The sequence below is a fragment of the Artemia franciscana genome, chromosome 13 (assembly GCF_032884065.1).
Source record: "Artemia franciscana chromosome 13, ASM3288406v1, whole genome shotgun sequence".
NCBI classification, from domain to species: Eukaryota; Metazoa; Arthropoda; class Branchiopoda; order Anostraca; family Artemiidae; genus Artemia; species Artemia franciscana.
In genome coordinates, this window is record NC_088875.1 from 48,222,605 (window position 1) to 48,236,689 (window position 14,085).

Genomic DNA, 14,085 nt, shown 5'->3' on the forward strand with positions numbered 1-14,085 from the left:
AAGTTAGAGTTCTAGGTAACCTGAGGCTAAGAGGTAACCTGTTTATTTGAGATGAAAAAAGGAAATGAAATCTCAGGAATAGAACTAAAAAATGAAAATGAATTGAGACCTATAAAAGTAGCATTGATTGTCTAGTAGTTGAAAGTTGATCGTTGACAATCACTGTAGATCTAAACGTTGAAAAGGGGGGCAGCTTTAACCTATCCTTGCCCATGAAAGTTATTAGAATAATTACTAAATTTTTTTAAATAATTTGGGTTGGCCCAAAACCTGGAGGGAGGCAAGGAGAGATGAGGCGATGGGTGGAATGTGTCCTTAAAATGATTTAAGCGATCCCCGGAAGTTGTTTGTCGAAGAGTGTTAGTGGAATGTGTCCTTAAAATGATTTAAGCGATCCCCGGAAGTTGTTTGTCGAAGAGGGATATTCATGTTCTCTGCCCAGTTGTGAATTATAAATACCATAAAAATTTGTCTATTTTCTCCTTTTAAATCTGCAGAAATACTAGCTCCGTATCACACATAACTGTTCTTTAAAGTTTGTCAGGAAAATAATTACATTTAGTGAAAGAGCTATTGTCTTTTTCTTCCTTCCAAGTAATTTTTCTTTGAATTTAATGCACTTAGTAGCCCAATGGTGTAGCCCTATTCATTTTGTTCAAAATTGTGTATTTGAACAATTGAGAATATTTATTGTTATATACCGTAAGCTGGTCCTAGGCATTTTTTATTAATTTTTTTTCTTAATTTGGAATACTACTCAGTAAATTGTCTTTTTCGAGCGTTATTTATATTAGTATATTATCCTTTAAATTGTTGCATTTTTTTTCTATTTTAGATCTACGCCCCGGGTCGATACTTATTTTGGCGGAAGAAACGATTTAACTGGCGCTTTTGCTGAGGAGAAAGAGGATGTGACAACATTCATTTTCAGGCGAAAGACGAATGGTAAGTAGAGCACCGTATTATATCTCAGAGACACAGAGTTTACTTGTAATTTTTTTTCTACCCAAAATCTTCATGTTGCTTTTACTGCTACAAATCGTGCTGCAGCACGATGCTTTTACTGCTACAAATCGTGCTGCAGCACGATGCTTTTACTGCTACAAATCGTGCTGCAGCACGATGCTTTTACTGCTACAAATCGTGCTGCAGCACGATGCTTTTACTGCGTACAAATCTTGAATCACAGACTATTCTTCCAAACTTTTTACTACCCAGGCAACTGAAGCTATCCAATTGATGGATCTTCTCTTTACCCTGCATCATCTCTTCACATTCATTTATTCCTAGTCTAAGTAACTTAGTCTTCTAAATATTAATTTTCAGACGTATTCTGGCACCCTAAACTCTCAAAGCCTCCAAAAAATCATCCATTTTATTAACTTGTAAAATTTCACACATGAGTCTTTAAAAACAATTTAAGTTTTTAAAAAGCCGGGTTAGTTGTATCTCGAGAAAAAAAGAATAATATGATTGGCTTAAGTCAAGACGTTAGCCTTTTTTAAACTGTTGAATTTGTTGCGCTTTCTAAAATGTGTTTAACCATACTAAATAAGTTTCCAACCCCTATTATGCAGTGTAAAGAAGTATAAATAAAAGCGGTCAGAGAATAAAACATACGCCGGATAAACTCTATATACTTGCTTAACAATTTCTGTAAAACAGAAATATAATTTCTGAGACCACACTGGCTAAGAGTGACAAAACGAGAAAGCGTTGTACAACGAAAAAAACACGTAACTGACAATCGGAGCGTGCGTACCCTTGTTGGCCTCAGGCAGCTTAGTCCTGCGGTGAGTTGTTAGTAGTAGTAATAGTAAAAGCGCAGTAGTTCTCATTGCAAAATCTCTTCTTTTTGCACTGAGGAAGGGTGAGTGGAGGCCTCGGTCGAAATATTTGCAATTTTCCTTCTTTTTCACTGACTGTCAGTTACTTCTTTTTTTTTCTTGGTTTCACTACGTTTTCTTGTTTTGTCATAAAAGCAGAGAAATTCATAACCCAAAATTAAATATTAAGAATTTCTAACATATATTTAAATACTTTACTTTATTTGCCAAATGCAGTCCAAACCACTACCAAAACCAGTTGTAGAAAATAAAAGTATTATGTGTAACTTTAAATTGAGAAAAAGACATGTACAGGGAACATTTATTTTATACTTACTTCATATATATTGTAAAACAATGGAATTCAGAGTCATAAACTTCAGAAACTAATAATTTGTAAAATGATTTTAATTACTTTAAAAATATTTTTCCAAACGAAGTCATGAAAAAAAGGAAGTAAACTAAAAGCGAGAGGAAAACATGTGCAGCAAAACATATCTCTTAACTTGCTTCACACTTGTCGTAAAAACAGAGAAATTCAGAATTTTAATGATGTTTATAAGATAATCAGAATTTCTAAATAATGTTTTAATACTCTAAAATGGTTGCCAAATCCATATGAATTTACAGTTGTTTATAGGGCAGGGTTGCCGAACTGTTGATGTCCAAAAAGAGCGCAAATCAAGACCAAAATAGAGCGATTTTTGCAAAAAAAAGAGTGCAAGTAAAATAAATTTGCATGCACAAGGCTGTCGCTGCTTGCGCACCACCTCTGAGGAATAAAAGAGTGCATTTGAAACGAAAAGTCTGCAAGTTGCTAACCCTGTTTCTTGAGTTAATTATACTCCTGACGAAGTTGCCCAGTACTGACGTTCAAAGTGAATAAAAACTAACACCCAAAAAGAATGATTTTCACTCTTCTACATCCCCTCTGAGGTAAAGAGAGTGCATTTCACACGAAAAGTGTGCTAGTTGGCAACCCCGATTCAGGGCTGCCACCACAGTTAGTTCCTAAAGTGCTACAATTGCCCGAATTTGCGTGCTACCAAGTGATTTTTGGTGCTATAATCAAAAAATTGACCGTGATAGTGCTAAATAACACTTGCTTGCTATTTTGGCACTATTTTGGCAACCCTGAGCGCGTGCTACAGTACTATATATAATAAAATAGTGCTAAAATAGCGCTTTCGTGCTACATGTGGCACTCCTTTCCTGGCTGTATACCTTAACTATAAAGTGAGAAAAAGACAAAAGCAGGGAACATCTATTTTATATTTACTTCATATTTATCGTAAAAACAATGGATTCGGTCATACTTCAGACATACATAATTTGTAAAATAATTTTAGATACCCTAAAGAAACATTATGCCAAACTTAGTCATGAAATTAAAAAGGATTCATTTTAATAAATTAAAAATGAGACTAAAAACTTTGCAGCAAAACATGTTCTCCCACTATGAACCACAAAAAGTGAACAGAGACGAAAAACTTAAACCAGATGACCATATTTATTTAGACTCACAGAGGGATTCTAGAAAATCAAATATGTAAACTTGTAAGAATGATGAATTTGACTCTGGAAACCGCGACTCAGTAAGGTTTCATTTCCCTAAACTGAGCAGCCATGAAAAATGGTCATAGTCACAAAACGTACGTTCATTTTCTTAGGGGGATTGGGAATGATAAAAGAAAAGATTTCATTTTAATTTCATTAAGAGGTTCTCAAAAATTCTGGAAAACTTAAGATTGTTTTGGGGCGAGGAGGAGGGAGGCTGGCTCGAATTCCCTCCTGCGTACCTCCTTGGTCGTAGTTGCCGTTTTCTGAAAAGATTTTTTTTTTTACTAGGGATAAAAGTGAGCTGGAACAATAAATTAAAACCAGATTAAAAAAGCAACTGATGTCTGTGGTAGTAACCCCATAACAATTTTAAATGGATCCATAGCGGGTATACTATTGGAGCTACTAGTTGTCAAGATGTTATTACGCACACCTTGGTCTTACGCAATACTATAATGCACCTGTAACGGTATAGTATACCTGTATGTTACATAATAGGGACGCCATCCCGCCTGAATTGTTTCTTGAGGGGGCCCATGGGGACATCCTGCTTATAACTGAGGAGGTCGCACACGTGGGGTGTTTCATAATGACTATGCACACGTGTTACTTAATTCTTTAATAGATTTCATTTTGTTTCAATGTGTTTTTTTTTCTCAGGGAACTTTTATGATATAAAGATTTCTATCCAAATTAGGATTTGAAAAAGATTTGCCCTCAATGGAATGGAGCGCTAGACAGCCGGACTATGAAACCCTTTCTAATTACTTGATTCGGAGAATACTTTCTACGTGATAATCTATTCCACGCACGGAGAATTTCCTGTCCTGCTTTCTAAAATGATTAAATGGATGGCATGGTTCCAACCCCTTCCAATGAGAGCATGGAAGCACACGAATGCCATTGATTTTTTTTATTTAATAAGCACACCTGCCTGTTACAGCTATTAATTTTTACACGTGACTTAGACAGGTGAAGTTAGCTATTGAATCTGTGAGATTTTATATAGCACTGGCTTTAGATATTTCATTGCATAAATGATCACGTATTTAAGATTCATCCTGGAAAAAGAAATCTAAAGAATGAAGGCTTTTTTATATATACAAGGTTATTAATACAAAAAACAAAACGTGAAAAAACCTGATATAGGATAAAATACAAACAAAAACAAGCGTGAATTAAAGAAAGACGGGGGATGTAGCAACCAATTCCGATTCGGGAAAGGTTTTGGATGGAGGGTTGTTATTAGAGGTAAATTTCAGTCATATTAAGAGATATTTCAGAGAGGTCTTAGTGAAAATGAGTCGTTTCTATTGTTCTAATTAAACGCACCTATTAGAAAAAAGAGACACATTTTCGAATTGAGTTATTTCTGAGAGTTTTTAACGAAAATGCAACGTTTCTTTGAGCCATGACTATGCATACTTACGCCACCGTTACAATATGTGACTGGATCACTCTAGCAAACAATTCCAAGAGGTTGTAAATTAGAGGTAAATGTCTGCCATATTAAGTATTATTTCTGAGAGGTTTCAATGAAAATGCCTCATTTCTTTGATTCAATACTAGCCATTCCTGCTTGACAAGCAAATGTGTTAATAATATTTTTCTTCATATTTTGTATAGGGGCCTCAGGCGGCTTGGTGCTGCAGTGAGTTATTAGTAGTAGTAGTAGTATTTTGTATAGTTTTGTTAGAGGTAAATTAAAGCCACGTTACGAGACATTTTTGAGAGCTTTTAATGGGAACGCCCGAGATGTGACTTATTAGAGGTAAATTTAAACCATATTAAGAGATATTTCTGAGAGTTTTTAATAAAATGTCTCGTTTCTTTGAGTCAAGAATATGTACTCCTGGTTGACAAGTGCACATCTGAATAATATTTTTTCTTCTTATTTCGCGTAATCTGGTTAGAGGTAAATTTAAATAATATGAAGAGAATATTTTTGAGAGCTTTCAGTAGGAAAACTCAAGGGGTGACTTATTACTGGTAAATTCAAGGGGAGCACAAAACATTTGACTTGTTTCCGGGGGATGGGTTGTTATTAGAGGTAAATTTAGGGCATATTAAGAGATATTTCTCAAAGGTTTTAATGAAAATGCCTCATTTCTTGACTGGGTGCTAGATTTCAGTCCCCCTTCGCCAAAAAAATCTTTTAATATTTTCCAACTTAACTTTAAGCTGTAGAACGTGTTAGTCCGAGACAATTCATGTCACCATGGCAAACTATGGATGCCACACGGCACCCTTCATCATTCTAAAGGAATTTTTCAGATATTTTCATGATAAAAATCATGCTTTAAATCCATTGATTTGTGTTTTTGAAAGCCATCCTGAACGTGAGAGACCATTTTAAATCGTGCCTCCGTGCCACACAATCACTGGCCCTCTTGTACCCTCTAGTAGCCTCTCATCATTCCTAAGACATTCTCCAGATATTTTCATGTTAAAAATCATGCTTTAAATCCACTGGTTCATTTTTTCGCAAGCCAACCCTCCGTGATATACCATGTCAATTCACGCCGCCATGGCACACTATGGCTGGTCCGTGATATGCCTATGATACATATTATCATTTCTAAGACATTGTCATACATGCTACTAAGAAAAATCATGCTTAAAATCCATTGCTTTGTATTTTTATAAGACAATCTCATTACCCCCTTGGTATTTTCAGATTTTTTAAATAAAACTATTCAATTCCGCTTTCCCTGCATCCCAATTACAGTAATTCCAGTTCTAGTTCCACTTCTCCCGCTTCTGACTTCCGCTTACAGCAACTCCAGGCCAATCTCATTACCCCCTAGGTATGTTCATTTACTTTTTTAATAAAACTATATCCAATTCCGCTTCGCCTGCATCCTGATTACACTTCTGGCACGGGGCCACTCCCCCCCCCACAATTCCACGGTACCGATTCCACCAATTCCGCTCCAAGTTCCGCCGATTCCGAGATTTTGTATGCGGCTGTCTTCGTGGTAATCTATGGCTGACACACGGTGCCCCTCGGACAAGAATTATCACATGTTGTTTATGATTGTAAAATGGTATATGTGACATCTCAAGAGAAAGCATAATGAAGCATGTTATGAGATAGATTCAGAGGGTTTATTTTTATGATGCTATTTCACATACTACTATTTCAGTAAAAGTATTTTATTGCATTTCTTTCTTATGTTTCCATTATTTTTAGGGTACGCTAATAACTCTAACATTTAGAATGCGTGTTCAAAAGTCAGAGAGGCAAGAAAAGGAAATTTCAGAGGCATAGGTACTACTGGGTTCATTAGGGTTCTGCTGTAGTCTGAGATGGATTAGCAGTTTTTTTTAAGCAAAGTCAGAGAAAGATGAGCTGGATTTTGGGAGAATTTTTAGAGACGTTTCATAGAGAATGATATAAACTTGTTCAAAACATAGGAAAATTGTCCTTCTTAGAGAATTTTTAGAGATGTTTTCTTGGAGAATTACATTTAAATTTGTTCAGAAAATTGAAAAATAGTCATTTCTAGAGAAGTTTTCTTAGACAATGATATAAACTTGTTCAAAACGTAGGAAAATAGCCCTTTATCACTAAAAGTACCACGTCTCGCAGCTTGGATACCTGCAAGCCATCAGTAACTAATCCATGTACCTACAACCAACGTGTCGCAAGCTGGGTACCTGCAACCGACCAGTTTTAACAGCTAAAAATAACATGATTCCTATGGGAATTTCATGGTGTGCCATCTAACCTAGCTTAACCTAACCTAGCATGCGTAGATTAGGTTAGGTTAACCTAACCTACTAATATGTAAGAAAAAGGCTGAATCCTTTAAAATGGTGCAGGTTTGCATGAAATTCCCGTAAGAATCATATTGTATTTTCGAAATAATATTTCCTATTTTTATTTTGCGTAATCTGGTTAGAGATAAATTTAAATAATATGAAGAGAACATTTTTGAGAGCTTTCAGTAGGAAAACTCAAGGGGTGACTTATTACTGGTAAATTCAAGGGGAGCACAAGGCATTTGACTTATTTTCGGGGAAAGGGTTGTTATTAGAGGTAAATTTAAGGCAAAATAAGAGATATTTCTCAAAGGTTTTAATGAAAATGCCTCATTTCTTGACTGGGTGCTAGATTTCAGTCCCCCTTGGCCGAAAAAAATCTTTTAATACTTCCCAACTTAACTTTAAGCTGTAGAACGTGTTAGTCCAAAAAAATTCATGTCACCATGGCAAACCATGGATGCCACACGGCACCCTTCATCATTCTAAAGGCATTTTTCAGATGTTTTCATGATAAAAATCATGCTTTAAATCCATTGATTTGTGTTTTCGAAAGCCATCCTAAACCTGAGACACCATTTTGATCCATGCCACCGTGCCACACAATGACTGGCCCTCTCGTGCCCTCTAGTACCCTCTCATCATTCCTAAGACATTCTCCAGATATTTTCATGTTAAAAATCATGCTTTAAATCCACTGGTTCATTTTTTCGCAAGCCAACCCTCCGTGATATACCATGTCAATTTTCGCCGTCATGGTACACTATGGCTGGGCCGTGATATGCCTATGATATTATCATTTCTAAGACATTCTCATACATGCTCCTAAGAAAAATCATGCTTAATAAAAATCATGGCTTCCGCTTACAGCAACTCCAGGCCAATCTCATTACCCCCTAGGTATGTTCAGTTACTATTTTAATAAAACTATATCCAATTCCGCTTCCCCTGCATCCTGATTACCCTTCTGACACGGGGCCACTCCCCCCCACAATCCCACGGTACCGATTCCACCAATTTCGCTCCAAGTTCTGCCGATTCCGAGATCGTGTATGCAGCTGTCTTCGTGGTAATCTATGGCTGACACACGGTGCCCCTCGGACAAATTGCATTTCTTTCTTATGTTTCCATTATTTTTAGGGTACACTAATAACTCTAACATTTAGAATGCTTGTTCAAAAGTCAGAGAGGCAAGAAAAGGAAATTTCAGAGGCATAGGTACTACTAGGTTCATTAGGGTTCTGCTGTAGTCTGAGATGGATTAGCAGGTTTTTTTTAAGCAAAGTCAGAGAAAGATGAGCTGGATTTTGGGAGAATTTTTAGAGATGTTTCATAGAGAATGATATAAATTTGTTCAAAACTTAGGAAAATTGTCCTTCTTAGAGAATTTTTAGAGATGTTTTCTTGGAGAATTATATTTAAATTTGTTCAAAACATTGAACAATAGTCTTTTTTAGAGATGTTTTCTTATACAATGATATAAACTTGTTCAAAACGTAGGAAAATAGCCCTTTACCACTAAAAGTACCACGTCTCGCAGCTTGGATACTTGCAAGCGATCAGTAACTAACCCATGTACCTAAAACCAACGTGTCGCACCCTGGGTACCTGCAACCGACCAGTTTTAACAGCTAAAAATAACACGATTCCTATGGGAATTTCAAGGTGTGCCATCTAACCTAGCTTAACCTAACCTAGCATGCGTAGATTAGATTAGGCTAACCTAACCTACTAATATGTAAGAAAAAGGTTGAATCCTTTAAAATGGTGCAGGTTTGCATGAAATTCCCGTAAGAATCATATTGTTTTTCTAGTTCTTAAAACTGGTCGGTTGCAGGTACCCTGGGTGCGACACGTTGGTTGTAGGTACCTGGGTTAATTATAGGTGGGTTGCAGGTACCCGCATTGTGGGAGGTGGTACTTTTAGTGTTCAAGGACTATTTTCCTATATTTTGAAAAAAGTTTCTATTATTCTCTAAGAAAGCGTCTCCAAAAACCCTGTAAAACAGACAGGTTTCTTAAAATGGGCTATTTTCCAATGTTTTGTACAAGTTTGTATAATTTTCTAAGAAAACATCTCTAGAAATTCTCTAAGAAGAACTATTTTCCTCATTTTTGAACAAGTTTATATTGTTCTCTATGAAAATTTCTCTGAAAATTCTCTAAGAAGAACTATTTTCCTTTGATTTGAACAAGTGTGTGTCTTTTTCTAAGAAAATATCTCAAGACATTCTCTAAGAAAGACTTTATTTCTATGTTTTGAACAAGTTTATATCATTCTCTAAGAAAATATCTTATAAAAGTTTTCCCCAGATCCATCTCATCTCTCTCTGACTTTGGTAAAAAAAAAACAAAAAAAAACCTGTTAACCCGTTTCAGTCTCTAGTAGACCCCCTATGAGCCCGGTAGTAGTTCCTATGTCTCTGAAATTTCCTTTTTTGTCTCTCTGAATTTTAAATAGACCTTTTAAACGTTGAAGTTGTTAGCGGACCCTAAAAATAATGCAAACATAAAAAAGAAGTGCAATAAAATATTTTTTTATTGAAATAATGGCATGTGGAATATCATCATAAAATGAATGCTTTGAATCCACATCATAAAATGTTTTCACTTGAAATGTCACACATTCCATTTTGGGGTCACACACAACGTGTGGTAACGCTTGGGGCGCCGTTTATCAGCCATACATTACTACGAAGGCAGCTGCACAAGAAATGTTTAAATCGGCAGAACTTGGAGCAGATTTGGTGGAATTTGAACTGTGGAATTGGAGGGGGCAGAAGTGGTGGGAGTGACGGAACCAGAATCAGTGGAACTGGGACTCGGACTGGAAGCGATGGAGCTTGGGATGGAATTGGGGGCATGGAAACCGCGGAATCAGGGAGTAAGCATTAACAGAGACGGAACTGAAGGAACCAGAATAGGTGGAAGTGGGAATGGGACGGGAACCGGATCGTAGTCAGCAGAATTGGAACTGGAATTGGTGTAAGGGGGCCAAAAGCGGGGGAAGTGGAATTGGAACTGGAATCGCTGTAACTGCGATGCAGGAGAAGCGATAGTTTTATTTTAGAAAAAAAAACTGAAAATACCTAGGGGGTTTTGAGATTGACTTGTAAAATCAAACAGCAAGTGGATTCTAAGTAAGATTTTTATCAAGAGAGTGTCTGAGAATGTCCTAGGAATGGTAATTAGTATCATAGGAATGTCACAGGCCAGCCATAGTGTGCCACGGGGGCGTGAAATGACACAGTTTATCACGCAGGGTTGACTTGTGAAAACATGAACTAAGGGATTTCAAGCATGATGACAATATTGGATAATGTCTTAGGAATGATGAGGGGGTGCCAGAGGGCCAGTCAGAGTGTGGCACGGTTGTGTGAATTGACATGGTATATCACGTTTAGGATGCCTTATGAAAACACGAACGAATGGATTTAATGCATGATTCTTAATAAGTAAATATCTGGAAAATGCCTTAGTAATTATCATGGGTGCCAGTAATTATCATCATAAAACCTCTCAGAAATAACCGAATGTAAAAATATGTCTTTTTTCTTGTAGTTACGTCTAATAGAATAGGACTAACGATGGATTTTCATTAAGAACTCTCTGAAATATATCTTAATATGACTCAAATTCACCTCTAGCACCTCCCCTTCCTTGGGATTTGTTTTAAATGCCTCCCATTTTTCTTTAATTCACGCTTGTTTTTTTTATGTTTTATCCTATATCAAGTTTTTTAACATTCTGTTTTTTCATTTGCTTAGTTTTAATTGCTTTTTTTGTGATCTCATAATTTTACAATATTTTTCTTATTAATAAACTTGCAAGTCAAAAAAACCTTAAGTCTTTAGATTTCTTGTTCCAGGATGAATCTTCAATACGTAATAATTTACGCAATGAAATATCTAAAGCCAATGCTGTGTAACATCTCACAGATTCAATTGCTAACTTAACCTGTGTATGTCACGGTAGAAATTAATAACACTGTAACAGGCAGGTGTGCTTATTAATTTAAAAAATCAAAAGCGTTGGTTTGCTTTTGTTCTTTCGTGTGGAAAGGCTTGGAAACATGCTATCCATTTAATCATGCTATAAAAGCGGAACAGGGAGTTTTCCATGCATGGACTTGGTTATCACGTAGAAATTTTTTGTCGAATCAAAGAATTAGAAATAGTTCCATATTCCAGCTGTCTAGCGCTCCATTCCGTTGAGGTAAAATCTCTGTCGAATCTTTATGCGGAAAAAATCTTAAGATTATAAAGGTTCCCTGAGAAAAAAAACGCATTGAAAGAAAGTGAAATCTATCAAAGTATTATGTAACACTCACATGTGCATTATCATTGTGTAACACCCCACGTGTGCGCCCTCCTGAGTTCCGAGCGAGGATTCCCCACGAGCTCCCTGAAGAAACAAGTCATGCGAGATTGCGTCATCCTTAACATTAGTCAACTTTCCCTTATTACGTAATAACCACAGAAATCTTGAAAAATGTCTTGAGAAAAATATCTTAAGAAACGTCTTGAAAAACGTCTTGAAGAAATAAGTTAAAAACATCTTGAGATGTTTTGGAACGTCTTGGAAATTTTCTTCAAGAAAATGTCTTAATAAACTCTTGAAACGTCATGAAAAACGCCTTGAAAAAAATGTCTTAGAAACGTTTTGAAATTTCTTGAAGCGTCTTGAAAACGTTATGAAGAAAAATATCTTAAGAAACGTCCTGAAATGTTTTGAAATGTCTTGAAAAATCTCTTGAAGAAAAAATCTTAAAAACGTCTTGAAATGTCCTGAAAAGTCTTGAAAAACGTATTGTAGAAAAATGTCTTCAAAAACGTCTTGAAATGTCTTGAAACGTCTTGAATAAAGATGTGCTAAAATTCTTCTTGAAATGTCTTAAAAACGTAACAGCCAAAGAAATCATGATGTCGTGGGGGCCCTGAAGGTTTTTTTCCTGGCCCTCATAGATTTTTAAGTAATTAACGTAAGAGACACCTACATCTCTTAGAAAACATCCCCTATTATGTAACAGACACCTACGTCTTGAAGTAAACAAACCCTATTATGTAATACACAGGTGTGCTCTACCGTTATAGGTGCACTATAGTATTGCGTCAGACCCAGGTGTGTGTAATAACATTTTGAGGGGCTAGTAGTTCCAATAGTATACTCCCCTATGGGACCATTTAAAATTATTGAGGGGATGCTACTGTCTACCACTTGTGGCATGTCTAAAATAAAGAAATAGCGCTATCACTGAGCTCTTCAGCAACTAAATAAGCCATTGGAGGGAGGAGGATTTCCGCTGTTTATATGCTGAAAGTATAGGAGACATCAAAGCAAAAACATATTTGTCCCTGATCCATCTTAGATCTGTTCATCCCTGAAAACCATGACTTTATAAGATTTTTCTTTTGATTGTTTCAAAATTGTGAAGTGTTTGGACAATATCACATTTTCGTAAGTATCACCATCTTAAACCGTGAAAATAAATAAGCTAAACTAATTCGTACTTATCGGTTATATAATAAACACTATGAAGTTTCGACACAAGAAACTGGTCAAGCAACTTCTTTATTCTGTCGATCATTTGGATGGCAAAGATCAGATGGGATAGTAACCGGTTAGTTTGCTTTGACTAGTGATAGAAAATACTGTCTCACCATGGATGTTCAAATTAAGATTTGGGATTTGCCAGGGACCGAAGAACAAGCAATTATATTTCTCCAGGATAAGGGGTCATCAATCCCGCCATCATTTACGGTCATACTTAGTAGAGTACATGTGGCGGGCGGCAGTAAAGGCAGAAGGAAGACCTCCTTTTAACGCGATTCTTGACGACATTTCTGCGTTCTGGGTACATAATTCTAAGTCATAATTTCATAATTTTCTTAATAAAGTATTATATTTTCATCATATTTTGTTTTATTTCATTAGCTTTATCGAAAGTTCACTTTTCGAGTGTTTATTATATAAACGATGAGTACGAATTAATTCGCTAATTTGGGCAATATTTTTGCCCTCAAAATTTCATACATTAATAGTTTGTTAACCCCAGAGACAATTAGGCCTTCAAAAGAAAGCTACGCCTTCTTAAGGCTTTTTATACCAAAAGTATTTAGCCTATTCTTGCGTATTTTTAACCCCATTTCCGTTTCTTTAAAATTTTCGCCGGCTACTACCAAAAACTGCATAATTATACCCGGAAATATTTTTCATTGAAAATTAAGTTTCCATTTCTTCAGTTTTTTAGATATATGTGGTTGTGTAAGTTTCCATTCAGCCAATTCAAACAGAAAGATTTCATTTTCAGTGCCCTTGGAATTTTAACAGCCAAACTTTTCAGCAATTAAATATAACATTTTATAGATACCCATTGTTTATTTTTATTTTTTTTTAGATGAACAGCATTGTCAGCATGCCAAAGAAGGTTATGAAATACAACCTAAAAAATTACTGCTAACTTGATAATAAATTTTTACTTTTTTACGTTTTAAACCATGGAAATTAGAATAAAAGGAATAAGAATACAATATTGGACTTTACAGTCCCTAGCGGTGGTGCTGATCTTTGTGTCATGATCCCTCAACCAGGGAGTGTAATGGGAGGCTGGGGGAGAGCCATCCTATGCTTTGCACACCCTTCCTCCGGGTACCCATTTAGAACTGGGTTGACTCTGGCTAAGCTTACAGAGTCATGCCACTTACCCCCGTTTCTAAACCGAATAACCAGCAGAAACCAGGACACGAGCCCCCGTCTTCACGGACAATGGATTTCAAGTCTATTGCGCTAACTACTCAGCTAGGACAGAATTAGAACAGTTTAGAATAGTTGGCAAATAAATAACAAAAACAACTCCCAACTTTAGTAACTTATAAAACTTATGCCAAAATACAGCCTAATGGGATGAATTTGTATGCGGAACTAATTTTTTATT

At 36.1% G+C, this 14,085-nt stretch overlaps 1 protein-coding gene across 2 annotated transcripts in view; it reads left to right on the top strand.

Annotated features, from left to right (window-relative positions):
- Positions 1–14,085, top strand: part of LOC136035028 (uncharacterized) — a 121,928-nt gene that overhangs the window by 87,530 nt on the left and 20,313 nt on the right. For both annotated transcript variants that reach the window (XM_065716620.1, XM_065716619.1), the window contains exon 10: positions 836–945. In XM_065716620.1, coding sequence (XP_065572692.1) covers positions 836–945 — 110 coding nt within the window. The remainder of the gene's footprint in view (positions 1–835; positions 946–14,085) is intronic.